At 40.1% G+C, this 25446-nt stretch overlaps 1 protein-coding gene across 2 annotated transcripts in view; it reads left to right on the top strand.

The window, feature by feature from the left end:
- PXDNL (peroxidasin like) overlaps window positions 1–25446 on the top strand; it is a 481521-nt gene continuing 456075 nt past the window's right edge. For both annotated transcript variants that reach the window (XR_003517612.2, XM_027581093.2), the window contains exon 1: window positions 1–272. Coding sequence is in view for 1 of the 2 variants with exons in the window: in XM_027581093.2 (XP_027436894.1) it covers window positions 109–272 (164 nt within the window). In the remaining variant the exon portion in view is untranslated. The remainder of the gene's footprint in view (window positions 273–25446) is intronic.

Raw genomic sequence — 25446 nt, 5'->3', positions numbered from 1 at the left:
CGCACGGCAGGCCTGCCTCTGCAAGGCAGGTCCTGCACCGCAGCCACCGCCGCCGCCGCCACCGCTGCTGCTGCTCCTGCTTCTTCGCTTCCAGCAGCGGGTGGAGCGATGGAGTCCAGACTCTTCTGCTGGACCACTTGCTTTCTTCTGGTCGTGTGGTGCCTGCCAGTGCTACCCTGCCCTAGCCGGTGCCTTTGCTTGAAGAGCACCGTCCGCTGCATGCACTTGATGCTGGATCACATTCCTCAGGTGCCGCAGCAGACCACAGTCCTGTAAGTTCACACAGATTCCCGTTCAGCACTTTTGCATTGCCCTCTACTGAGACTGAGCACTTTTCTTTTAACCTAGATTCCTGATGCGGTCTCTGCTGTATAATCGGAAGAGGGTTTTCACGTTTCAAACAACTCAGTGGTTCTGCTTTGTTAGACTAGAAAATGTGAGCAATGATGAGTTGAAATAAATATATTTACACTAGGTGCTGTTATCTTTTCCAACATCTTCCAGAACTTACTGTTGAGAATTTTCATCTCCAACTTAAGAATATTCCTGCATAGATTCTCAGATTATTCCTTTCATCCTCTCCAAAATCCTTTGGACTCCTAATTAGGTCACCATGTGTCTGTACCATTTGAAAAGAACTGATTTAGCTTCGTAATGTGCTTCCAACTTATTATGTGCTGGCAATTTGCATTTCTTCTGTTCATTGTCGGGCTTTGTATTGCGTGTGCCGCTCAGGTGGGTGATGCTGTCAACCTCAGGCCCTTGAAGGACTATTGGTTTAACAGAGCAGACCCTGTCCAGTAGAGCACTGGGTACTTGGAAACCTTCTGGAGCAGTGACTTAATCAGCATCTAGGAGGTGTTATGGGTTGGTAGTGGGATGGTAGAATAAACCATAATACAGGTATCAGATGGACTTGGGTTCAAATCCTTGTCAATATGGAGATAATAAACCTGTACCATTGAATTGACATTTGGATTAAATTAAATGATATGTGTGAAGTGTGGATCTTTTATTATCATAATTTTCAAGTCCTACATCACAAGAGAAGGAAAAACACTGAAAGGACATGCTGATTTGAAGGGTTCACCTCTCCATGGTAAAGTTTTTGCAGATTATGTCATGTCCATGGAAGAGAACTCCTTTCACTGTTCCAAGTCCATTCTTGAGCAGAGTGAAATAGCTTAACATTCCTGGGATTTTGAGATATGAGATAAGATCAGCACTGGTTTTTTTTTTTTTTTTGGTCATAATCATGAAATGAGGAATCTAGCTTGGTAATGAAAAGTTGAAGTTAGTGGTTGGTAGTTGTGTAGAATAAGAGATAGGTATTTGCCATACATCTTTATGGTAATTTTTATTAAGCATTTTGTTTGTTTCATATGCTTACAAATAACAAAATAAGTCTTACTTTAAAAAGTAATAAGACAGGTTCTGGAATCGGGAACCACTGCACCATCAGCACAGGCAATCAGCACAGCACCAGAAAGACCTTTGGTGGACTTATAACCATCCCTGTGTCATTTTGTAATAGCGGTTTCTGATAGAAAGTAACAGAGCCTTACAGAAGGGGCAGCTTGTCTAATCAAGTGCCACAGACTTAAATAAAAGGCTACCTAAGGTCCAATCTGGACCTAAAATTTTGATTCTTAGGTGTTTCAAAGAAATAATTAGCACTCATTAGACACTCTCCTCCTGACATATGGACAGAACTGAAAGGACACTATTGATGTACTTGTGAAGAGCCGTCCACTACATGTGGAAATAAGTCCCAATGGTTGGGTTCTCAGGTTCCAGACTGGGCCCGCCGGTGAGACAGATACCCCTACAGACGAAATGTGTGTTGCCATAGGTGAGTTCTTGGCTTCTTGATGTCTCGGTTTCCTTTTCCATAAAATGGGAATGCTAATAAGTTCACCCTCCAGGGTTATTCTGAAGATTAAATGAGTTAGTGCATGCTAAACACTTAGGACAGTGTCTGGCCCTACTAAGCACCATGGAAGGGTCTGCTATTATTATGTTTACAATTAAGGATAGGAGCTGCAAACTTAAATACCTCCAGGAAGCTAGCTGGTAAAGTAATGCGAGGTGGATGAAAGTAAGTGGATGAAAGACAAACCACTGCGTGAGCAGTATGATGGACTGCAAACAACCTCGGCTTGGGTCTGTGGGGGCCGCGAGGAGGGAGAGGCGAGCCAGTGGCAAGGCCCGGCCAGCTCCTGAGCTCATCGCTGCCCTGTGGGAATTTGGGCCTATTGTTAATGAGCTTGCCATATTTTTCAAGAGGATATGGAAGTCAAAAATGAAATACCCTAACTTTTAAATCTTAGAGGATAATTAAAATTTTTTTATGTGAAAGGCAACAGCACACAGGCCCAACCACACATATTTGTAGGTTACTTTTATCCCAGGACCTTCTGCTTGTGACCTCTATTAGAGAAATAGAATAAAGGCCAAGAAATATATGTAAAGTTTATAAAAGTTGGTGCGCTCTACTTCTTTTGGGCTCCAAATCCTTGACATAGGATTGTTTTCAAGTAAGCAATATCATGAAGGTACACTACTAACTGCATTAAGGTAAGAATTCTGAAAGAGAAAGAGCCAATCAGCCTTTGGAAGCTAAGGCAAATGGAGCCGGGCCCAGTTCCTCCCTAGCAGCAGCATTGAGAGTTTTTGTTAAACCTCACTTAAATATATATGTGTTGTCATCCTAACTGTGGAAACAAGATAAATAAACATAGCCAAAGTGCTTAGTAAATGTTAATTAGTAGTAGTATAACTTTCTTGAGTTTGTCTTTACATGTTTTTAAAATTTTAACCTTAATACAGAAAATACTTTTCTCAACTGTAGGTAAGGAAACTCCACTATACTTAATGACTGATTATGGTTAGGGTTTCAAGTTTAGAAAAATGAAAGAACTACTCCCCCTAATTTTAATTTAATTCCATCTATAAAGATATCATTGGGTATTCAAAGCAAATATCATTTACCAAATAGGCCGCTACCATTTAGAAACTCTCATTCCTCATGCTGTGTATTTTAGTAAAGCAAATCTTTCAGAATTGGAATTACCAAACAAAAAATTTCTAGTAATGAACTTTAGGGAGCCTATTCAATAATCAGAAGTCCTGTGTAGCTTTAGTTGATTTTACTTCAGCCCCAGGTCATTAGGTTGCACCTCCAGAATCTCAGCTGCTGTTTAAGAAATGTGATGTTCTTTGAATTCCCAGGAGTGAAAGACTGAGCCTTGGTTGAACTCAGGGACTGCGATTAAACAGACTCTAAAAACCATCTCAATTCCACTAGAAAAATGTAAAAAATGAGAATTTCCCCAAAAGTTTTAAATTTATAAATATGTAGAGTGTGAAGTTTTAACTATTTAAGGCATTTCCTTTATGTACAAACCTTGCCTAGCCCTCTAGATATACCCACCTTGGGAGGAAGGCTGGGGGTGGCAAATGGGAAAATGACAAGTTCAGTCATGAAAACATTTATCCAGCTGATAGAAATGTCATCTTGTTCAAGAAGAAAATAGAATTCCTTCAGTTCTTTCCAGTTTCCAATCCAATCAGACAAGTAGTTTTTTTTTCTTAAATTTAACCCTCAGGGGTTACTTTGACCTTTGAAACAGAATTTTTCATAACTTTTTTGCAACTGACATAACTTGCTGGCTTTGAGTTATCACTTAGTGAGCAGGCCTGGACTCCCTAGACTTTTTCCCATTTGGCATGGTTGAAGGGAAGCATGAGGGACCCGGCTAAACTATATCTAAATTCAAACCTACCCCAGTTGTTGACCAGTTGGGGAGAGAAATGGAACTAAAAGTTGAAATACATTTCCTATTTCATTGCCTACTTAATAAGTCAGGGTACACTATTTCAGCAAATGCCTCCAGTCTTGGGGGCCTAACATGATGCAACCTCACCACCCTAATGACTCAGGACGGCTTGGTCCTCAGAGAGGAGCTAGAAGAGCCTGTTCTAGAAGGTGGGTTGAGTCTTCATGGAGCCCACATGAGGATCTCGGGTGGAGGAACAGTGAGGAGAGGGCAGGGCTAGATACGTGGGGAGGATAAACACTGCCAGCTCTTGGCATCACTGTCTAGGGTGTGACCCACCCCTGATGTCTAGGAGTCATCCTTCAGTAAAACCAACCTACAGGAGAATTAGTTTAGGGGATAAATGAGTCCTTTCTGGACATATTAATTTGGGAGTCTCCCGTGGGACAAATAGTTGAAGAAGTCCAGCAGATAGTTATGGGGACCTGGCGATTTAGATCTGTGCTGTTGAGCATTCCCCTAAAGCACCAGGGAGGGTGCAGGGCAGAGGCGTGGGACAGGAACACACCACTGAAGGGGAGAAAGTGAGCTGGCCAACTCAGGGAAGGCAGCAGGATGTTTCCCAGAAGGGTGTGACCAAGGTATGGCAGAGTCCAGCTTGGACAGTGAAAGACAACTTGACGATTGGATGGTGCAGATGACTTAGCAAAAGCAGCTTTGCCAGATAGGAATAGAAGCCAGATTGCAAGGATTAAGGAGTAGTAGGCTTGCTTTCCCAGATTTCAGAACTTGGCCTCTACCAAGGAAGTGTTAGCATCCCCATCTCTGAGTCTTGGTATACTCATCGGCAAAATAGGAATGAATAATTGCCTAGTGATGCCAGGATCCAAGTGATCTCGTCTCAGGATTTCCTACAATAGCCTGTACTTAGATGATATATGCTGATTAAATTAATGGAAGAGAATAGTGTTTTCTTTTTTTATTATGTTCAGTTAGCCATTGTGAGAATAGTGTTTTCTATACTGAACTCTGCATTTCAATCCCTACTATAGATTCTATAAGTGAGATGAAGGGAAGCATTGCACAATAACAGCTTTTGGGGGAGTAGTTAATATGAGGCTGCAAAGGTGAGGTCCCTGTTCTAGTTAGAGAGCTAGTGCATATATAAAAAGTTGAGTAACAGTACAGGTCTGATGCAAGAAAGACCAATCTGTTTTGTATTTATGGAGTAAGAAAGGATGGTGAATGTCCTGGTTTGTCAACTTGATAGGGTAATGTAAACAGTGAAAGTAAATGACAAACAAAGAGGGAAAAATCTGAAGAATAGGGAAAATTTGAGTTTTACTCGGGCATCCTGGTGGAGAGGGTAGAGGCTTAGGAATATAGTAAGCTTGGGAGGCAAGGGATACGATTTTGAGAGTCATTGGGATAAGAGTGGCAATTAATTCAGCTGGAGGGAGGAAATGTGCTTTCCCAGGAGGCGCTTGTAGAATGAGACAAGTCTGCATAGGCTAGGATTTTGGAAGGCCCCACAGTCAAGGGAACACATATGTAAGCAAGAGCCAGGACGGTCAGCTGTGGTTGTGAAGTCTGTACACTCCTCAACTCCACACTGTGCTGGGAATGGTGCCCCCTGCACTTGTGCGGTGTGTTGGCCCTGGGGTCAAAAGAAGGAGGGGTCAGAGAAGAACACAGCAACCAAAGAAGTAGGAGTACCAGAAACGAGTGCTATCTGTATTTCAAGAGGGAGGAGGGTGGTCAAATCTGGCAGAAGAGGTTGAGGTAGCAGAGTGCAAATTTTGCCTTCAAGCTGTTAGAAGAGAAGAAGGTCGAAGGAATATTGTTGTTTTTGTTGTTGTTTTTTAAAGATTTTATTTATTGATTTGACAGAGAGACACAGCGAGAGAGGAAACACAAGTGGGGGGGGGCGAGGAGGGAGAAGCAGGCTTCCCGATGAGCAGGGAGCCTGATGTGGGGCTCGATCCCAGGACCCAGGGACCATGACCTGAGCCGAAGGCAGACGCTTAGCAACTGAGCCACCCAGGCGCCCCTGGTTTGTTTTTTAAAGGATGGAGAATGTTTTGTGTGAGTGGTAGGCAAAGGGAATGGAAGTTACATAGGAGGAGTAAAGATACAAGAGAAGAGAGTGGGTATGTTTTCGTTGGAGCTTGCAGTTGCAAGGAGAGGTGTTCGATAACAGATTAGTGTAAGCAAGCAACTGAGAGCTTGATGTCTAGATGGATGAGGCAGGATGCAGACCTTATCTGAAAGGGAGAAAACTGAGCAGGACAGAGACTATAAACCTCACAGCCAAGGCATCTGGAGGCTATCACTGCTGCAGCAGATGTCCCAGCCCAGGCTCGGGATGAGTCTGATGTTTCTGGCTCCAAAGGGAGAGAGAAACTTATAGGAATTAAGTTAAGGAGACAGTGGTTGTTGAGCAACTAGATGTTTCTGTTAATTTATTCCACTGCTTCAATGGCATCTTCAACAAATAATTTTTATAAAGTGTTCTTTTATTCAGTGGAGTGGTAAATTTACTTAAGGCGATTGTGTTAGTCAGCTCAGGCTTCTATAACAAAATATCATAGACTGGGTGATGTAAATGACATTTGTTTCTCACAGTTCTGGAGGCTGGGAAAGCTCTCTTCCTGGTCCAATGAGATGGCTGCCTTCTCATTGCCTCACATGGTGGAGAGAGAGACATCTCTCTGAGGGCATTAATTCCATCATGAGGTCTCCACCCTCAAGACCTACTTATTTCCCAAAGGCCCCACCTCCTGATACCACCACAGGAGGATTAAGGGTTCAACATATGACTTTGGAGGAGAATCAAGCATTCAGTCCATAGCAGTGACTCAGGTTTAAGTTATCAAAATGTTCATCCAAAACCAATAGGTTACTGATATAATGTAAACATTTTTGTATGTTCTTTATTTAATCTGTATGTTCCCACTCTGAGACACAATAAACTATTGTTTATTGTGATACATGGAAGGCATATTCTTCGTCTTGCTATCACATGAAGTTGAGTATATCTGACCAAAATTCAAATCATGAGACCTTTTCCAAATGCAATATGAAAACATTTAAACATTTTAAATATTCTGCCCTTCCTTCAGGCAAGAGAGAAGCCACAACAAATGACATAAACAGTTTTATTGTCTAACTCCAGACTCTGCAGTGAAAAACTGAGTTATGTTCAAAAATCGTTTGTTTTCTTGTTCCATCTGATCAGTTTGGATCACTGTATCATTCCCTCTCCCAATGATTCTTCATCTGAGTAGGAAAAAAAAAGTTTTATGTTTGGATTTTAAAATGGAAACAAGAAAAACATGAACATTATTTCAGCTAAAGAGACTCTAAAAAAAATTCCTAAGTCTACTAACTTCATTTGTTTTAACAGGCAGAACCAAAAGACCCTCATTTAACCTCAATTGCTGCAAAGTGCTATATCTATATAATATAGACATCCATAATACTTTGTATAAATGGTTTCTAAGAGTAAGGACACAGATCTTTTTTTTTTTAAGTTTTTTTTTCTTAAGTTTTTAAATTCCAGCATAGTTAACATAGAGTATAATATTAGTTTCAGATGTACAATATAGTGATTCAACATTTCCATAAAATACCAGGTACTTACCACAAGAAATGCACTCCTTAATACCCATCACCTATTTCATCCATCCTCCTACCCCACCTCCCCTCTGGTAACCATCAGTTTATTTCTCTATATTTAAGAGTCTGTTTCGTGGTTTCCCTCTCCCTCTCTCTCTCTCTCTCTTTCTCTCTTTCTCTCTCTCTTTCCCTTTGCTTCTTTGTTTTATTTCTTAAATTCCACATATGAGTGAAATCATATGGTGTTTATCTTTGTCTGACTTATTTCACTTAGTACAATAGTCTCTAAATCCATCTACTTTGTTGCAAATGGCAAGATTTCATTCTTTTTTATGGCTGAGTAATATTCCATTCTCTCTACCACATCTTTATCCATTCATCAGTCGATGGACATTTGGGCTGTTTCCAAAATTTGGCTGTTGTAGATAATGCTGCTGTAAACATTGGGGTGCATGTATCTCTTTGAATTAGTATTTTTGTGTTCCTCAGGTAAATACCTGGTAGTGTGATTGCTGGGTTGTAAGGTAGTTGTATTTTTAACCTTTTGAGGAACCTCTGTACTGTTTTCCAAGTGGTTGCACCAGTTTGCATTCCCACCAACAGTGCAAGAGGTTCCCCTTTTTCTACATCCTCGCCGACATGTGTTGTTGATTTTAGCCACTCTGACAGGTGTGAGGTTATAATATCTCATTGTAGCTTTGATTTGCATTTCCCTGAGGATCAGTGATGTTGAGCATCTTTTCATGTGTCTCTTGGCCATCTGGATGTCTTCTTTGGAAAAATGTCTGTTATGTCTTCTGCCCATTTTTTAATTAGATTATTCCTTTTTTGGGTGTTCAGTTTTATAAGTTCTTTATATATTTTAGCTACTAACCCTTTATCAGATATGTCATTTGCAAATATCTTCTCCCATTCCATAGATTGCCTTTCAGTTTTGTTGATTGTTTCTTCACTGTGCAGAGGCTTTTTATTTTGGTATAGTCCTAATAGTGGTGTTTTTATTTCCCTTGCCTCAAGGGACAGATCTAGAAGGAAGTTGATAGAGTCAGTGTCAAAGAGGTTACTGCCTGCGTTCTCCTCTAGGATTTTGATGGTTTCAAGTCTCACATTTAGGCCTTTAATCCATTTTGAGTTTATTTTTGTGTTTGGTGTAAGAAAGTGGTCCACTTTTCATTCTTGTGCATGTTGCTATCCAGTTTGCCCAACACCATTTGTTGAAGAGACTGTGTTTTTTCCCACTGCATATTTTTTCCTTTGGTGAAGATTATTTGACCATATACTTGTCATTCATTTCTGGGTTTTGTATTCTGTTCTGTTGATCTGTGTGTCTATTTTTATGCCAGTACCATACTGTTTTGATCACTACAGCTTTGTAATATAACTTGAAATCCAGAATTGTGGGCCCATGGTGTAATGGTCAGCACTCTAGACTCTGAAGTCCAGAATTGTGATGTCTCCAGCTTTGCTTCTCATTTTCAAGGTTGCTTTGGCTATTTGCAGTCTTTTTTGGTTCCATACAAATTTTAGGATTGTTTGTTCTAGCTCTGTGAAATATGCTGTTGGCATTTTGATAGGGATTGCTTTAAATGTGTAGGTGGCTTTGGGTAGTATAGACATTTTACCAATATTTGTTCTGCCAATCCATAAGCATAGAATGTTTTTCCATTTCTTTGGGTGATCTTCAATTTCTTTCATCAGTGTTTTACAGCTTTCAGAGTACAGGTCTGTCACCTCTTTGGTTAGGTTTATTCCTAGGTATCTTATGGGTTTTGGTGCAATTGGAAATGGGATCAATTCCTTGATTTCTCTCTCTGCTGCTTCACTATGGATGTATAGAAATGCAACAGATTTCTGTACGTTGATTTTTGTATCCTGTGACTTTATCTGGTCTTAGTATCAGGGTATTGTTACTCTCATAGAATGAGTTTGGAAGTTTTCTTATCTCTTCTATTTTTTGGAATAGTTTGAGAAGAATAGGTATTAACTCTTCTTTAAATGTTTGGTAGAATTCCCCTGGGAAGCCATTTGGTCCTGGACTTTTGTTTGTTGGGAGTTTTTGATTACTGATTCAGTTTCTTTGCTGGTTATGGGTCTGTTCAAGTTTTCTATTTCTTCCTGTAATTTTAGTTTTGGTAATTCACATGTTTCTAGGAATTTGTCCATTTCTTCCAGGTTGTCTAATTTGTTGACATGTAATTTTTCATAATATTATCTTATAATTGTATTTCTGTGGTATGTGCAGGGGCTTGTGCTGGTCTTTTGGGGGAGGGGCCCACTATGCTGGGATTGAGTCAAGTTTGACTGAGAAGGGCAGTCTGGCCAGAGCACAGGGTGGGTGGGGCTTGGTATAAGTAAGTTAGGCAGCCAATGTTGGCATTGCACTGCTTTTTGCAGTGGTTCTATGTTTATGCTGAGGGGCAGGGGAGGGAAATGGTGCCAGTCAGCTCCTTTTTTCCCAGAGAGGTGTCTCCATGCATGCTGCCTCTCATGCACTCTGAGAAGAGTGAATAGTCTCCCCACTATGTGTTGTTCCTCAGATTGCTGTTTCCATGCCGTCCCCCCCCATCCCCCCTGCCCCAGGTTGTTTGCCTGCCTTCTCTCCAGGAGCAGGGCATTGCCCTCTGGGCTCTATCCCAGCCAAACCCTCTGACCTTTAAAACGCCAGGCTTCAAATCCTGCTGGCTGCAAGCACTCACAAAATCCAGACTCTTTCATTTTCCAGGCCAATGGCTTTGGGGAAATGTTCTCCTTGTGCATTTCCCCATGTGCTCCTCTCTCTCTTGCCTTTCTCCTCCACCACAGTCCCATCCATCTGCAGCAGCCAGGATCTGTTTCTCCCCTAAACCACAGTCTCCACACTGCCTATCTTCTTCTCTGTGGCCTCTTCTCTCCCTTTAGTTGTGGAATTTGTTCTCTCAGTCTTCAGTTTGATTTCTGCGGTATTTAGGATGATTTAATAGTTATCTAGCTGTGTTTGTGGTACCAGATGAGCCTAGGGCCCTCCTTCTCTGCCCCATTTTGAAAATGCAGGACACAGATTTTAGGATTCATTTACCAATTTCACCTGGATTGTGAGCCCATGAGTAATTAGAAGAGGCAGCTGCCTACACACATGGTTTGGAAAAAACTTAGAGGTCTCCCAAAGATAGATTCCCAGATCCTGGCTTTTTCCAGATCCTGGCATTTTCCATGATCTTCCCTTGTATTAGATCACATAAGACTCCAATGAAAGTCATCCATTTTATCTTGCAGGAATGTTGTGCCCTCATAGATGAAATAGGACCACTGAATCAGTTAATTAAGTTAGTACTAGTCGAGCCCCTGGTGTAATTAGAACTTATATGGATTGTGTTTCTAGGAAGGTACAGCAGGAAGTCCAGAGATGCAGGAAGCCGATGGGCTTTGTACACACTGCTCTTTTGGCTTGGAATGCATGAAGCCCCATTTTCCTCACTTGGCCTACTTCGGCTTAGTCTTCAGAGGTCAACTCAGAGCTCACCTCTGGGGATTCTTCTCCATCTCCTTTCCCTTCTTCCCAGTTTTTGGGAGATACCTTTCCTGTCTTGACCAGCGAACATGTCACATGAGATTAGGATTGTTAACTTATCTCCCTGACAGACCAAGTCCTGCCAGGGCAGAGAAGACAGATTACATCTTTTCTTTTTGAACTCTTAGGGCCTGACAACATAAAATATGTTGAATGCATGAATGAGCCAATTGGCAAAATGAAACTTGAGAGGTGGTGAAAACATGCCCTACCTTCTAAGAAAGCTGCAGACTGCTCTGTTTGGCCTGCATTAAAATGATTTCTGTTTTTTTGACCCTTACCTACTGCTTCTCCCGTGTTGGTCACTACTCTTGTAAGAGCCTTATGTAATATGCTCTTGAACTGCAGGCTGAGAGAAGAAAACTGATGCCTAGACACAAAAAACCTTAGGGGAAATGAGGTAAAGAAGAAAAGAGAACTGGAGGCCAAAATTCCAGCAAGTAGAAATGGGTTATCGGAGCACTGACTGATACTGTAGTACAGGGACAGGGAGGAGGTACTTATGAAGATCCTTGCTTCTCAAGTTGGTCCCTTTGGTTTGAAACAAGGTGTTGGTGCACTAGAAGATGGTTTGTTTTCTTCTTCACCCCACATACATGCATCAGAGGGCCTTCCCACCTGGAGCTGCTTCCTTCTTGTTTCACCTACCATCCTCCCTGTTGGAGAGAGGCCGACTTGGCTATCATCTGTATTTGGCCACCTCTAAAGACAAGCATAGATGAAAAGCTGGTGCAACATTGAGAATTTATTTTTAAAATGTTCCAAATCAGCTAAAAGCGGCCACCAACAAGGGATTATAACTCAGGGCCCATGGGAATACTCAACAGTGCTCACAAGGAGCTTCCCAAGAAAACAGGGACATCACTTATTATACTGTTAAAACTCCCCAAAATTGGTTATAGTAGTATTTTATTTACTTATCCCTCATATTTTTCCAGGAAGGTTTTCAAGTGGCTAATAGCTAATAGTTACGGGAGAAGATAAAAATCAATGTTTCCCATCTATTTTTCTAAATCTTGTGTTTTCCCTTTTTTGTACTTGTCTTATTTCTGATCATGTTTTTCATTTAATATTAATCTCTCTGAACTTCCTGAATGCAAAAGAAGAGGAAGTGGAATTCTGTCAGAACAGAATACCATTTTTTTCTAAGTGTGACATCAGCAGAGTTGTAATCTAGTGCTGAATCTGAGTCAGACTTCCAGGTTATTATATTGAGAGTGGGACCCATACAAAGAATCTGATATCTAAGAATAAACATATGAAGGATTTTGCATCCATGACTGAATTTCCATTTGCCTTTATCCAGTGTGATAGGTCAAGTTCAGTACTAACCTGGACTAAAGGCAGCCGGAAGCTAACTAACTTTACTAAGGGGAGTCTAAATTGGCACTCTAAATTTAAAGAATTGCCCAAACTGGCAGGGGTGAAGGTGATGCAAAACTTCTTGCGTACCGTTCTGCACTTTTCTTCCTCCAGCAGATTTGAACAATGAAATCCTGGCCAGGGCCTGAGAATGTCATCAGGCTGAAGTTGTTACCCCCCCAGCCCTTGGGCGCTCTCTCGCTGTCTCAGAATGGCCGTTCATTTTATGAACTTCAAGTCCTGCACTGTTGTTTCTAAAAGGGGATCATTCTGAGTGACTGCATGTCATGTCAATGCAGTGTGCATGGTACCTCGTGGCTAGTATGGACTGTATACTTGTGATATGATTCCGGTCACACTTGGAATAAAATCCTATTGAAGACATATGGCTGCATGACTTCCCAGTATTTTTCTGTGCTAGAGGAAGAATTTTAGTAAGTTTATGTTTTGCCTAAAATGTATTTCAGACTAACAGATCTAGTTGTGAGGCAGTGTGCTCAGTAGTTAGGATCACAGACCCTGGAGCCAGACTGCCTACATTTGAATTCTCCCTTCACAATTTATTGGCTGCATGTCCTTGGACAAGTAACTGAAGTTCTTTGGCTTCAGCCTTCTCCTCTGTAAAAATACTACTTACCGTGTATTGGGAACTATTTAAATGTTACTTGCTGCAATTAGCACTAATATTATTATAGTCATTAAAGTCTAGAGGTACAGATATCAATTCTAAAAGGTCCTCTTTTTTTCCCTCTCTCTCTATTTTAATAAGGCAGAGTATAAATATTATTTACAAAGATTATGAAACTGGTCAACTCATGTCTCTTGAAACCAAAAGCTTACTTTTCTTGAGAAAGCACTGGAAATATTCTTAAGCATGATTTTACTACGGTTGTGTCTGAAATGATTCAATGTTTAGAAAGTGTTATTTATTTCTGAAATTCAAGTTTTTATAGAGTCTGAGAAATACATGACAGTCAAATTATTAGCCTAGAGAGTAGGTTTAGTAGATTTTAACATTTTGATAAGATTTATAGATTTGCCTTTTTCCAGTATAGAGTCACACTTGTTTTGATATTATGGTCATCCTGCTTGGATCTTGTTCTGATCCCAAAGCCACTACACTATTTTAGCAACCATATTTGTATAATGGAGAAGGGGAAACTCTTCAAAGTGTCTGCTGATTATAACACAGAAACAGTTCGTAGTTCTGGCAGTGAATGTCAGAGGTTAGAACAAAGTTTTATGCCACTTAAAACCATAGATTATAAATTGTATGTTTTTTCCAGATTCTAGTGTGTATTTATAAAAATTCTGAGATTTATACTGTGGGAAAATGCTCTCTTCATTTTTCCCTTGGGAGATATGTGTAAGGAAGAAGGAGAATCTTAGGTCGTCTGTGTATGTGTGTGTGTGTGTGTGTGTGTGTGTGTGTGTGTGTGTACACAGCTGTGGAAGCCTGAAACTCTAGATTTTTAAAAAATAAAAGAAGATGGAGACAATAAAAAGATCAGTGGTTGTCAGAGGTTGAAGGGAGGAGGGATGAATAAGTGGAGCAAAGACTATTTTTAGGGCAGGGAAACTATTCTGTATGATACTACAATGGTGGATACATGTCAGCCTGTAGAATGTACAACACCCAGAGTGAACCCTAATATAAACTGTGGACTCTGAGTGATAATGATGTGTCAGTGTGGGTTCATCAGTTATAACTGCACTACTCTGATGGGGATATTGATAACTGGGGAAGCTGTGTGGATGGAAGGGACAGGGGATATATGAGAACTCTGTACTTTCTGCTCAGTTTTGCTGTGAATTTAATAAAAAAAAAACAGTTCTAAATATAAAGTTTAAGGGGCGCATGGGTGGCTCAGTTGTTAAGCGTCTGAGCTTTCGGCTCAGGTCATGGTCCCAGGGTCCTGGGATCGCGTCCTGCATCGGGCTCCCTGCTCAGCGGGAAGCCTGCTTCTCCCTCTCTCACTCCCCCTGCTTGTGTTCCCTCTCTCACTCCCCCTGCTTGTGTTCCCTCTCTCACTCCTCCTACTTGTGCTCTCTTGCTGTGTCTCTCCCTGTCAAGTAAATAAAAAAAATCTTAAAAAAAAATAAACTAAATATAAAGTTTAATTAAACATATAAAATAAATAAAAGAGGATCCCTAGGGAGGTACAGTGCAGGAGTCTACAAAGGAGCAGGAAATTCTGGAGACCAGGAAAGTACCTGGAAGCAAGGGGGAGGGGACAAGTTGGAAAAGCAAGCCACTTGTGAGTTAGTTAAAATCTCTAGCCAGCTTTAGTGTCTGGGGGGAAGGGAGCCTCTTGACAGGTCTCCAGAGAAACCAAGCATCATGGTGTGGGTCCATTTATAAATATGATCAAGCAGTCATCAAACTTTAAGATGTGAGTAAAGCATCTATAAATTTATTTTTAAAAGTTTAAGAGTTTAGATCCTGCCGCTATATACTTCTAAATGCTTCTTGACAACTTTAATCAATGTTTATGTTTACTTATTTAATGTTTTCCCCATGACTTTTAAGCTCCACAAAAGCAGGAATCATTGTATCTTTGTTAACACTCCATCCTCAGCTCATAACACAGTTTCTGGAGCATAGGCGATTCTCAGTAAGCATTTGTTAGGTAAAATACCTAAGAGCATTACCATTAACAACAGTGGCGTCCATGCAGCATTTCCTGTGTTCCAGGCTGGAATAATGTAGGAAAACATACATGTGCATAGATCCTTCCAGCAGACCTGACAGCTCCCCTGGGAGTCAGTCATTGTCTTTACTATTCTGTCATTTTACAGATTCAGCTTGGAGCCTGCTCCTTGCTGGGACAGAAACAGGGAAGGCCCTTGCTTCTTGGAGCTTACATTCCAATGGATGACATACAGGGTGCTGCAAGAGAGATGGGTTTGGGGTGGGAGGATGTGCTTGTTTAGATGGAGTGGTCCAGGGGCCACTAAGGCAGAGACATTTGTCATGGAATCTGAATGACCAGAAGGAGCAGGTTTCCGAGGTTTGGGGTGAGCATGCCAAGTAGGGACCAAAGGTTTGGGGTAAGCATGACAAGCATGGTGCTTTTGAAAGAGGAGAGAAAAACAGATGAGGAGAGAAGATAGGCAGGAACCTAGGGCCGAGATGGAGTGGCCATGTTTGAGGTGCAAAGACAGCCATGGGGACCCAGCAGGACTTCCGTGACAGAGCAGCAAGGAAAGCAAGGAGATCTTGCTGTCAGGAGGGGAGCACAGGTGCAAGGTAGGGCAGAGAAAGGAGAGGGGTGGGGCAAGGGAGGGGGAGGAGAGGAAAGGAGACCAACACCTGGGTCCAGGGTCTCGGGGAAGTGCATGCAGCATGGTCCCCTTCCAGATACTTCTCTCCACGACCCAGGGCTGAGTTTCCTGGACCCCATCAGCCCCCGCCCTCTCCCTCCCTCAGTGTAGCCCAGGCAACGGGGTCTTCATACCTTTTGTCCCTTGTGTGACTTTGCTTTTGCTTTTGTTTTTGTTTTGTTTTGTTTTATGCCAAGACTCCCCATCTCCAGGCCTTGTCTGCAAGCCTTTGTTTTGCCCTTCAACGCTAACATTGGGAGCCTAGAGCAGTGTTGGAGAGAGTAGACTGATGGCCGTTGTTCCTATGAAGGAATAAAAGAGTCCTGGGGTCTCTGCTTCAGGGCCAAAACAATGGCGCCACTCAGTTTCTCCTGGGTGTGAGGAGGAAATAGGAAAAGGACATAGGCTTAGAAAGGCTTCTCCTTTATCTTAAAAAAGGGGTAGAAACTTCCACCAAAATAATAACAAATGAGATAAAAATTTAATGGTAAAATTTAAAAGTAATTTAATAGTTTTTTGGAATATTCACTCTTTGGAGTCTAAGGCAAGTTTTACTTCACAAATCACTGACTGACAAAATACCATACTTGCTGTTTGAAGGCAGGTTGATAAAGAATTTTTTGCCTCTTACTCTTACCTCTAGGAGGTTGTTTATCTATAATACTTTCTCTCATTTTTCTTTTAAAATGGGGTTTGTGCAAAAAAAATCTATTAATGAAAGAAAATTTTACTTGTGAGTTGTTCCCATTTCTGTCTCTAATCATTTTTTTCTTTTCCCATAAAATTATACCATGCTTTTATTCCTTTTAAAAAATACTACATTTAATTATCCTTGAATAATCTCATAGATTTTAATACACCAGAAGCATTTAAAACAAACAAACAAACAAACATCTGCCTTGGTTGTTCATTATGAGTCTTGTTGCATTTCAGATTTCCTGTGAACTTCCCAGAATTGAAAAACAGGGGAAAATTTACTAGAAAAATATTTTGCAAATATATTATGTTTAGGGCAACAATAATAATGGGTACAATAATTCATTTTTCAAAAATGACTGAATCTGAAGATAAGTAAACACAAGTTTCCCTTTCATTTTCAAATATACGTTCTTATTTCTAAACTCCAAACCCCTTTATTTGTATGTTCTTTCTCCTGAAAGATACTCCCTAGGTAGATTTATCTTATTTACCTTTTAATAAAAAGAGTGCAAAATAGGAGAAGGTAATGCTCATAGTTCCTTTGTCTTTTTTTATTTTGATTAGCCTTTAAAATTGCACAGGCATGGCATCATGGAAGGCCATGAATCAGAATACCTGTTTTCTTCTCACTCTAAGAAAGTATATGATCTTGGGCAAACCATTTAAGCCCCAAGCCTCCAGGGCTCTCTTTTTTCTCAATGTATAAAATGAAGACTATACCCAATAACTGCATGGGATGCTGCTGAATGCTGGTCATTGCTTATCCCTGAAGACTCTTGTGTCATTCCCCAAACCATTGATCTTGCTAAACTCTCAATGATTATTCTTTCTGAGAAAGAGAAAAAACAAATTTTATGTCTGTCAGAGCATTCTTTGAAGTACAGATATTTTCTAGAAATATCAACATGTTACCTGTGACTCTCTACTTCTGGTTTCTTCATTTCATGTTTAAGGTGGAATGATCATCATCTCTTCCACTGTGAAACTGTTCCATGAGTGAAGTGAGTGGTGGCCTCTGCCTCCCTCCAGCACCTCCCCAACAGGTGCCTTTCCTTTGGAGAATTCATCCTTGCACCCATTCTCAACCACACATTTTAGGTGAGAGTAATTTCATTCCTGGCTCCATAGGGGCAATGGTTCCACGAATCCTGAAAGTTATTAGCTGATATGCAAACATTTCTTACTAATAGTACCATATTTATCAGAATAACAATAAAATCTTGGAACTAGACTTTAAATGTGCACATCTCAAGTATTATTTAATGAGTCATGCTTGTTCTTTCATCCAAGTCCTTTGAATAGTACAAATAACCAGTATTATATTGTTTGTAATGAAGCCAAAAGAGTGAGTTTTGTACTTAGAGTGAGGACAAGTTTCAGAGAGTGTGAAATACAATGATCAGGAACATGTTAGAAAACAGACTGTTCTATCTACAATGAAATATTTAGTGCCCTTGAAGATCTTGATGGTGAGCCCAGGACTTTCACTGAAGACCATTTGCTGAGAGAAGTGTGTCTTGGGTGTTTGTTCATAATTTTACACATCATAGAAACATGGCAGTCTGGAGTAGTTCAATTATTTCAATAAGCAAAAGATACATAATGAAGATATTTTAATTCTAACAATAATATAATTTTTCTTACTAAGAAGAAGGGTAAATGAATCTCTTTGTTTTTCAGTTGTTTTAGGCACTAAAATATGACTTTTTTCTACATGTATCATTCTATGCTATAAAATTTACAGCAACTTAATAAAGGGAAGCAATGCAGAATGATGGTGTCTAACTGTAGGAGAAAATTCTGTGCTGCTTAATAAGTGCTCTTCTGATGAACAAGCATACTGTTTACTGTGTGTTCAGACTCTTCTATCTTTTATTACTAGAAGCAAATTGTATTTGTTTCCATGTAATATTGATGCAATTAGGAGTAATGCTCATGTAAAAAGAGATGGCGGGTGCAAAGATGGACTGTAATAAGAGGAGTACTTCAGACAAGGGCATCCAACTGCCATATTTTCTGTTTAATGTTATATGAACTGTCAAAGGCCTTGAGGCTTCTTAGCTACTCACAATGATTTTGCAATGCACTTGTAACAAACAGGAAAGAAGCATACAAAATCCATGAATGATATTATGGTATGAGTGTACTACGATGATCTAGGAATTCACAAAAGTAATAAAAAAGCATAAGTTGTTAAGGAGAGATGATTAGTTTTTGACTGGTAGCATATGCAGTTTGGTTCTGGCAGGTTTACTTGGATCTTTTTTTTTTTTTTAAAGATTTTATTTATTTATTTGACAGAGAGAGAGAGAGAGCACAAGTAGGCAGAGTGGCAGGCAGAGGGAGAGGGAGAAGCAGGCTCTCTGCTGAGCAGGGACCCTGATGCGGGGCTCGACCCAAGGACCCCAGGATCATGACCTGAGCCGAAGGCAGCCGCCTAACCAACTGAGCCACCCAGGCGTCCCTACTTGGATCTTTTACCCGGGAGTTGTTTTGTGGTGATGCTATAGTAGGAGCCATCTGACTGATTAAACTGTTACAATTCAGAATTCTTATTCCCTATGGAATTTCTCTTGGTTGAGAGAATGCATGGAGGGTGCCTTTCCCCTCCAAATCAAATATGTATCCTATTTCAGTAATGGCCTCTATTAGTTTATCCTCTGTTTATCCTATATTGAAGATAGATAAGAGAGGATTATTTCTATGAAGTTTAATTATCATAATGCATGAGTGGGAAAGCATTGAAATTAAGAGTATCCTGTGTTATCTTTTTGTTTACTGACTCTTGTTGTGAACGCTTCAGTTTTAGGGATGTGAACACTCTAGGAAGCCAAGCAAAAGCATCTATCCAGGACAAGTTATTCAGTTACTGTTCTATATTTCTTGCCTCAGGATTCTGAGCCACTTCATTCTCTATTAGTAAAAGCAGTAAGTGTTACTCAGCTCAGCAACATAAAGAGGTTTTCTTCAATGGCCAGTGATTACTGGTATTTCAAGCTTGTGTATATCATGGTGAAGATAATAAAACACTTCCCATTTTGATGGTAGGGGTGTGCATAGTCACCAAATGCCAGCTAGTTCTAGACATTAATTATGGCCTAAGAACCCTATCTTTTGGCAAAGTAAACTGGAGTGAAATGGTCTCCAACTAAAACTATACTGCTTTTACACCTATCTGGATACATTTTTACCCAAGAGGAAGCCTATGGCTATAACTATGCAATATTGAATTTTTTAACTCAAGTTTTATAAAACTTCATACATGTTTGAATATTGCCCATTACCTGAATGATCAGCCACTGCAGATCTGAGAATGCTGTACCTTTTTTATAAGCCAATTTGCTTTATGAATATTAAAATCTCAGATTGCCCTGCTTCTTAAATTGAGTATAGAGGGAATGCTCAATAGGGAGAATGTTTGACATATTCAGGACATTCATAAACCACTAAGTAAATTTTCTGCCTAAAAGGAAAATTTAAAAAGGGTAAGGTGATGTTAACTCTGGAAGATGGTTGTTGGTAATCTAGGCTTCATGGGTAGATGTCTTGAAGTGTTGGCTAGAAGGTACTATATTTTACTATAGAATGAAATTCTTTTTATTTAACATACTGTAAAGAAGTGAGCATATGCTAGATGGATTATTCAGCATAATTCAACAAATATGAGAAGTGATTGAGAAGAATCCATCAATATTCTTATGTGGGATGAATTATTCAACAAATATTTGATCAGTGACTATCATGAGTCCAAACTATAGTAAGAACAATGGAGGAGAATATGAATACATTCTTTAAGGAGCTTGTAGTCTACTGAGAACGGAAGTAAACCTACCAAAAGGTATGATGAGTCCTGCGGTTGGAGGGAACTAAGAGAAGTGGCTCTCCCCTTAAACCTGGGGCATCATGACTGCTCTAACCCACAGTGTATGGTGGGATCCTGAGATCCCTCTGAAGGCCAGGTAGTGCTGCTCAGTTTGTGGGAACTCTTGCTAATGGTAGAGTGGGGCCCTTTATAAGGGTCTGGCTTCTCTGAGGCATGTGTGGGCACCACAGGCAATAGTCCCCATAACCTCAACTTTCCACCTTTTCATGGAGGCCCCAGACACCAGTGGGAAAGGACAAGCCAGTCATACTGTGTTCTCCCCAAATTTCTGACCCAGAACATCATGATGTTTTAAGTCGCTAAATTTGGGGGTGGTTAGTTTTGTAGACTTTGCACAGAACATGTTTCATGAAGTGGTGGTAGCTAAGGATGCCCTGGAAGCAGCTGGACGAGGAGTGAAAGGAAGGTGCTGTAGACAGGAGCAGCTGTGCCAAAGGCTTTCACTGAAAATTAGTCTTATAATCATGCACCTCTGTTTTCTGACATGTCTTTTTCTTTGGTTTATGTTTGCTCTGGAATAATAATGACATCAGAGCATAATATCAGGAACTGAAAATTTAGCAGCAGAGAATGATGAGTTTACACGTCCATGTGAGCAACAGATAGCAGGCTCTCCTTGCCTGACAGGGACCACCGTGTCTCTGTCCTCTGGTGACACGTTTCCCTTAAAACTTTCTCTTTTTTTCTGGAGGGAGAGGATCCCAAGAAACATGTTTTATGTGAACATGACTATTTGCCACTAGATGGAAGTGAGAGTTTTCACTAAGAAAGAAGGATGAGCACAACTAAATGAGTGAGAATCAAAACCAATCACAGTGAACCACTATCAAGAAGATGAAATCATATGTAATTGGATGAAGAGTCCTAGGGAAACTAATGTGCCTCAGAGTCTCAAAGGATCACAAAGTTCCAGCTGATTGTGACTGAATTCAGTGATGTTTCTATGGCTACCACAAGTACCCTTGTTCTTTAATGCTTTTGGATGACATGGTTGACAATAGCCAGTCAAGGCCACATGTGTGTATGTGCCCCCATGCATTTATGCAAATCGTAAAAGTAAAACTAAAAAGAGGTTGCTTCTTATTCTCCCTTTTCCCCAACCCTAGAACATTCACCACAAAAGGAAAAACCTTTTTGATTTATAGATGTGATCTTTCCACAGTGGATGTATATAGTATAAATATTTTATTTAACCTCTGCATACACAGTTTTTAAAGTTTTATCAGTTTAGGATAAGTTGTCATGGACACATTCCCCTAGAAGTATTTTTTGAGCTGAGGTCCTTGGAATCATGGGGACTTATATGTATTCTTGGCTCTCTGAGAATTTTCTATGAGAAAAACTATATGTTTTTTTCCTTCTGTTGGCATTCTGAACCCCCTACTTTCAGTGCTCCTCACAATTTACCATACAAGCGGATCACTGGGAGATGTTACAAAGCATGTTCTCAATCAGGAGGTCTTAGGAGGGCCTGGGTTACTGCATTTCTAACACATTTTCCAGTGAGGACAATGGTATGAGCCTGGGGACAGCACACTGAGTGGCAAGGACTGAGGTCACTGCCTGCCTTGTGTTTATGTGGATGATCATATGTGACCCACGGTGCCCTGTTAGAATTTCCACAGTTGATAAAAGGCTGAGGATAGCTAAGTATTATTCAGCAGCCTCTTTGTTTCAGAAGAAGCAAAATGGAATTCATTGGCACACATATTCAGGAAAAATCCTGGCTCTGGGGTGGACTAGAACTGGAAGCTCCAGGCTATCAGAACTCTCCACCTCTGCTCAGTCTTCATGGCTGTGGGCGTGGCTTTTTCCCTGTAGTGAGGAAGGTCACCACTCAGGTTTCACCACACCCTCCATTACTGTACCATTTCTGTCACACCTGTTTTTCTTTTTTTAAAGATTTGATTTATTTGAGATAGAGTGAGAGAGAGAGAGCACAAGTGGAGGGCAGAGGGAGAGGGAGAAGTAGGCTCCCCCTGGGCAGGGAGCCTGACTCAGGGCTCGTTCCCAGGACCCTGGGACCATGACCCAAGTTGAAAGTGGACGCTTAACGAACTGAGCCACCTAGGTGCCTCTGTCAGTCCTGTTTTGATTCCTTTCCTCCCTCTTACTGTCTGGTTTCCCCTAATTTGGGATTTTGTGATAAGTAGTTTGAGGCAGATAGGAGGTTCCCTCTCATACACCTTGGAAACTCACCAAGGTGCCATGTGGACTTTTCCCATCCGTCAGACTGTGCTATGTTGTAGCCTTTCCTTATGGCCTTGCCTAGAAAACATTTAGACCATGGTTTATGGTGTGTGTGTGTGTGTGTGTCTGGGGGCAGGGTAATTACATAGAGCTGGCATACTGATGAGAGACTATAAACTGATAAACATAAAACATTAATATTTATCTGTAGTGTAATAACAATATTCTTTTTACTCTATCCCCCTTTTTATTAGCTTTAATTTATTTAAAAATTTTTCTGTGTTTTCAATTTTAAGTGGATATGGTTATTTTAGAATCATCTCAGAATCAGGTCAGATTGATACCGCCAAGATAGAAATAAAGTAGAGGTTCAACAAAAACTAGTGAACAACATAAAAGTTATTCCTAGGTTATAGTTTTTTGCATGCTTTTACAATCTCAGAACTGTAAATAGCAAAAATCTGTGTGTTCTTTAAAAAGTAAAAGAGCATATTTTTGGATAAGAATACTTGCAAAAACTGAATCATAAATAAAATATAGCTTCTGGCAGAAATTGGAATGCCAAAAAGAAGACATAAGAGCTATTTTAAGAATTATCATTATCTCTAATTTAAAAGTGAAAGTGTGGGAGGCTGCACAGCAGGAAAAAAGAGCTGGGTTTTGAAGTCTAACAACTTGAGTTTGAATCTTGGCTCTGCCCCATTCCAGCCCTATGATCTAGGGCAAGCTGCTCAATCTCTTGGAGCCTCTTTCTTCCTCTGTAATAATAATCTCCAACTTGGAAAGCTGTGAGTATGAAACGAACAGTGCACTTAAAGTGACCAGAGTGCGCCGCACCCATAGTAACCACTCACCTAGTGAATTGTGCTTTTAAAAAAACTGTGTGCAGAGGAATGGTGAGGATATTGGATTGACAGTGCCCTGGGACCACGCTGTGAGTGCAAAGGGGTAGAGCCGAAGAGCCCAGCTGAGGCCTGTCCCTGGGGGCAGGAGGGAGTGCCTCGCAGAGTAGCCACCCTCCCACAGTCACCGCCTCAGGATCTTTGGCAGTACTGGAAAATTCTCATGAAGGAATTCAAGGTCAGACTGGCTTCACTTATTTGTTAATTTACTGGTGTTTGTTTCAGATCTCGAGTTTGTGAACATTTGCTAATATCCATGGCTCTCATTTCTGGCTATTTCTATTCAGTTTGCATTTTCCCAGTATACAGTGAAGAATAATTTCTCTATACCTGATCTGACCTGATGAAAACTGTGTACTTGGTACTGACTAAATTTGTGTTTATTTTTTTAAGTCAATTGACAGAAACTTCAGAACTGAACATAATAAATAAATTTGATCATTTTTTCTGTTAATGGTTGATGGTGTGTTACCTAGCACAAACTACTCTGTGGCAGCCATGGGTTTGTTTTCTCCTTTTGATTATTTTTGTGAAGTTTAAGTTTATTGAGAATTATTACATTCCAAGCGCCATCCCAAGCACTTGACAGGTATTAACGCTTTTTAATTCTCACAACCCTATGTGGTAGATAATAATGTTATTTCCATTTTAGGAATGTAGAAATAAGCTCAGAGAGGCTAAGTAACTTGATCACAGTCACCCTGCTGCGTAAATGGTGGAAAATTGGAACTTGTTTTTCTGCCTTGGGAAAAAGCTCTGATATTTAACAAAGGTTTTAGAAACTATTATCATTCATATGTAAATATAAATATATATGCATATACACACATATACATGAATAAATATATGTATACATGTACTTACATATACATGAATACATATATGTACATATATTTATATATGTGTATATATATAGTGGGCATATGGCTGTAAGACATCATGAAGGAAATGAGTAGTTAATGCATTTTACTTATATATTTACTTTTACTTTAATGTGAAAATACTAAAGTTTTGAGTCAGGGCTTGTGTAAATCTGTAGTGAAATACTTTAAGTTGCTAACTGTAAGGTGTGGAATGGTTATATAGTGTAGGCTGTTTAGAACTGCATTTGTTGCTGGGCTAATAAACAGTATTTAAAACCAGAAAAAAGCAAGAGGCAGTGGTGAAGAAAAAATTATTCTGTCAGTTGTTAAAAGGCAAGGAAGACTTTATTCAGGAACACTGTGATAGGTAGTACGACTGTCGTCATAAAAGGGGAGAGAGATTAGGTTCACCTTTGGATATAGCTGGGGACTTATAGCCATGGAGCAGAATGAAGGGGTCAGTGGATGGAAAACTGGTAAGAGGAGACATCAAGGGTAAGGGCAATTCTTGCTAAACCGACTCAACAGGATTCTTGCTGAAGGCAGAAGAGGATGATCTTATATTAAGGGTGGGGGAATTCTCTTGAAACTGACTTAGCAGGATTCTTGCTACCACTGGACTAGGCAGGTGGAAGACAGGGCCCTGTTGAGAGGAGGCTCAGAGGAGCCTGACTTAAGTTTGCTCAAGGGCGGCCCTGGTGAGTCCTCTAAAGAATCAGGAAAATGCGTTACCTCCTGAAAACAGGACTATATTATCCATTTGAATGTTAATGGATGGAGTGGTATGTTAAGTTGGTTTTACTCTTTTTCTTTATTGATTAATTTCATGATAAAGTTAATAAATGTTAAAACCATTGATTTTCTCCTATTCTCCATACACTTCTCTGTTGAGGATACAAAATTTCATTAGCTTTGTTTTTACTCTTAAATTGATGAGTTTTGTTTTTTTAGTAATCAGATCAGCCTGTAAATTTGCACTAAGGCCTTTGTGGATGGACAGATACTAATTAGTAAGCAAACCACCTAAGTAAATAACTATTGTATAAACATGTTCAACGTAATTAATGGGAGAACAAAACCCATAAAAAACTGTATTGTTCTTATGTACATATTTAATTTTGGAAGGAAATGAATCACACTGAAACCATAGACTTTTGGAAACCTCTTGCTTGAGTGAATTGTAAGCAAAGTTCAATTCCACAATGACTTGAAAATACATTGTATGTCTTATTCTCAGGTATGAAAATGTATTATGATATTAAATGCATTTTTTCTTGAT

Source organism: Zalophus californianus, chromosome 4 (genome assembly GCF_009762305.2).
Source record: "Zalophus californianus isolate mZalCal1 chromosome 4, mZalCal1.pri.v2, whole genome shotgun sequence".
Classification (NCBI taxonomy): Eukaryota; Metazoa; Chordata; class Mammalia; order Carnivora; family Otariidae; genus Zalophus; species Zalophus californianus.
Note: the sequence above shows the minus strand (reverse complement) of the source record. Positions and strands in the feature narration are given on the sequence as shown.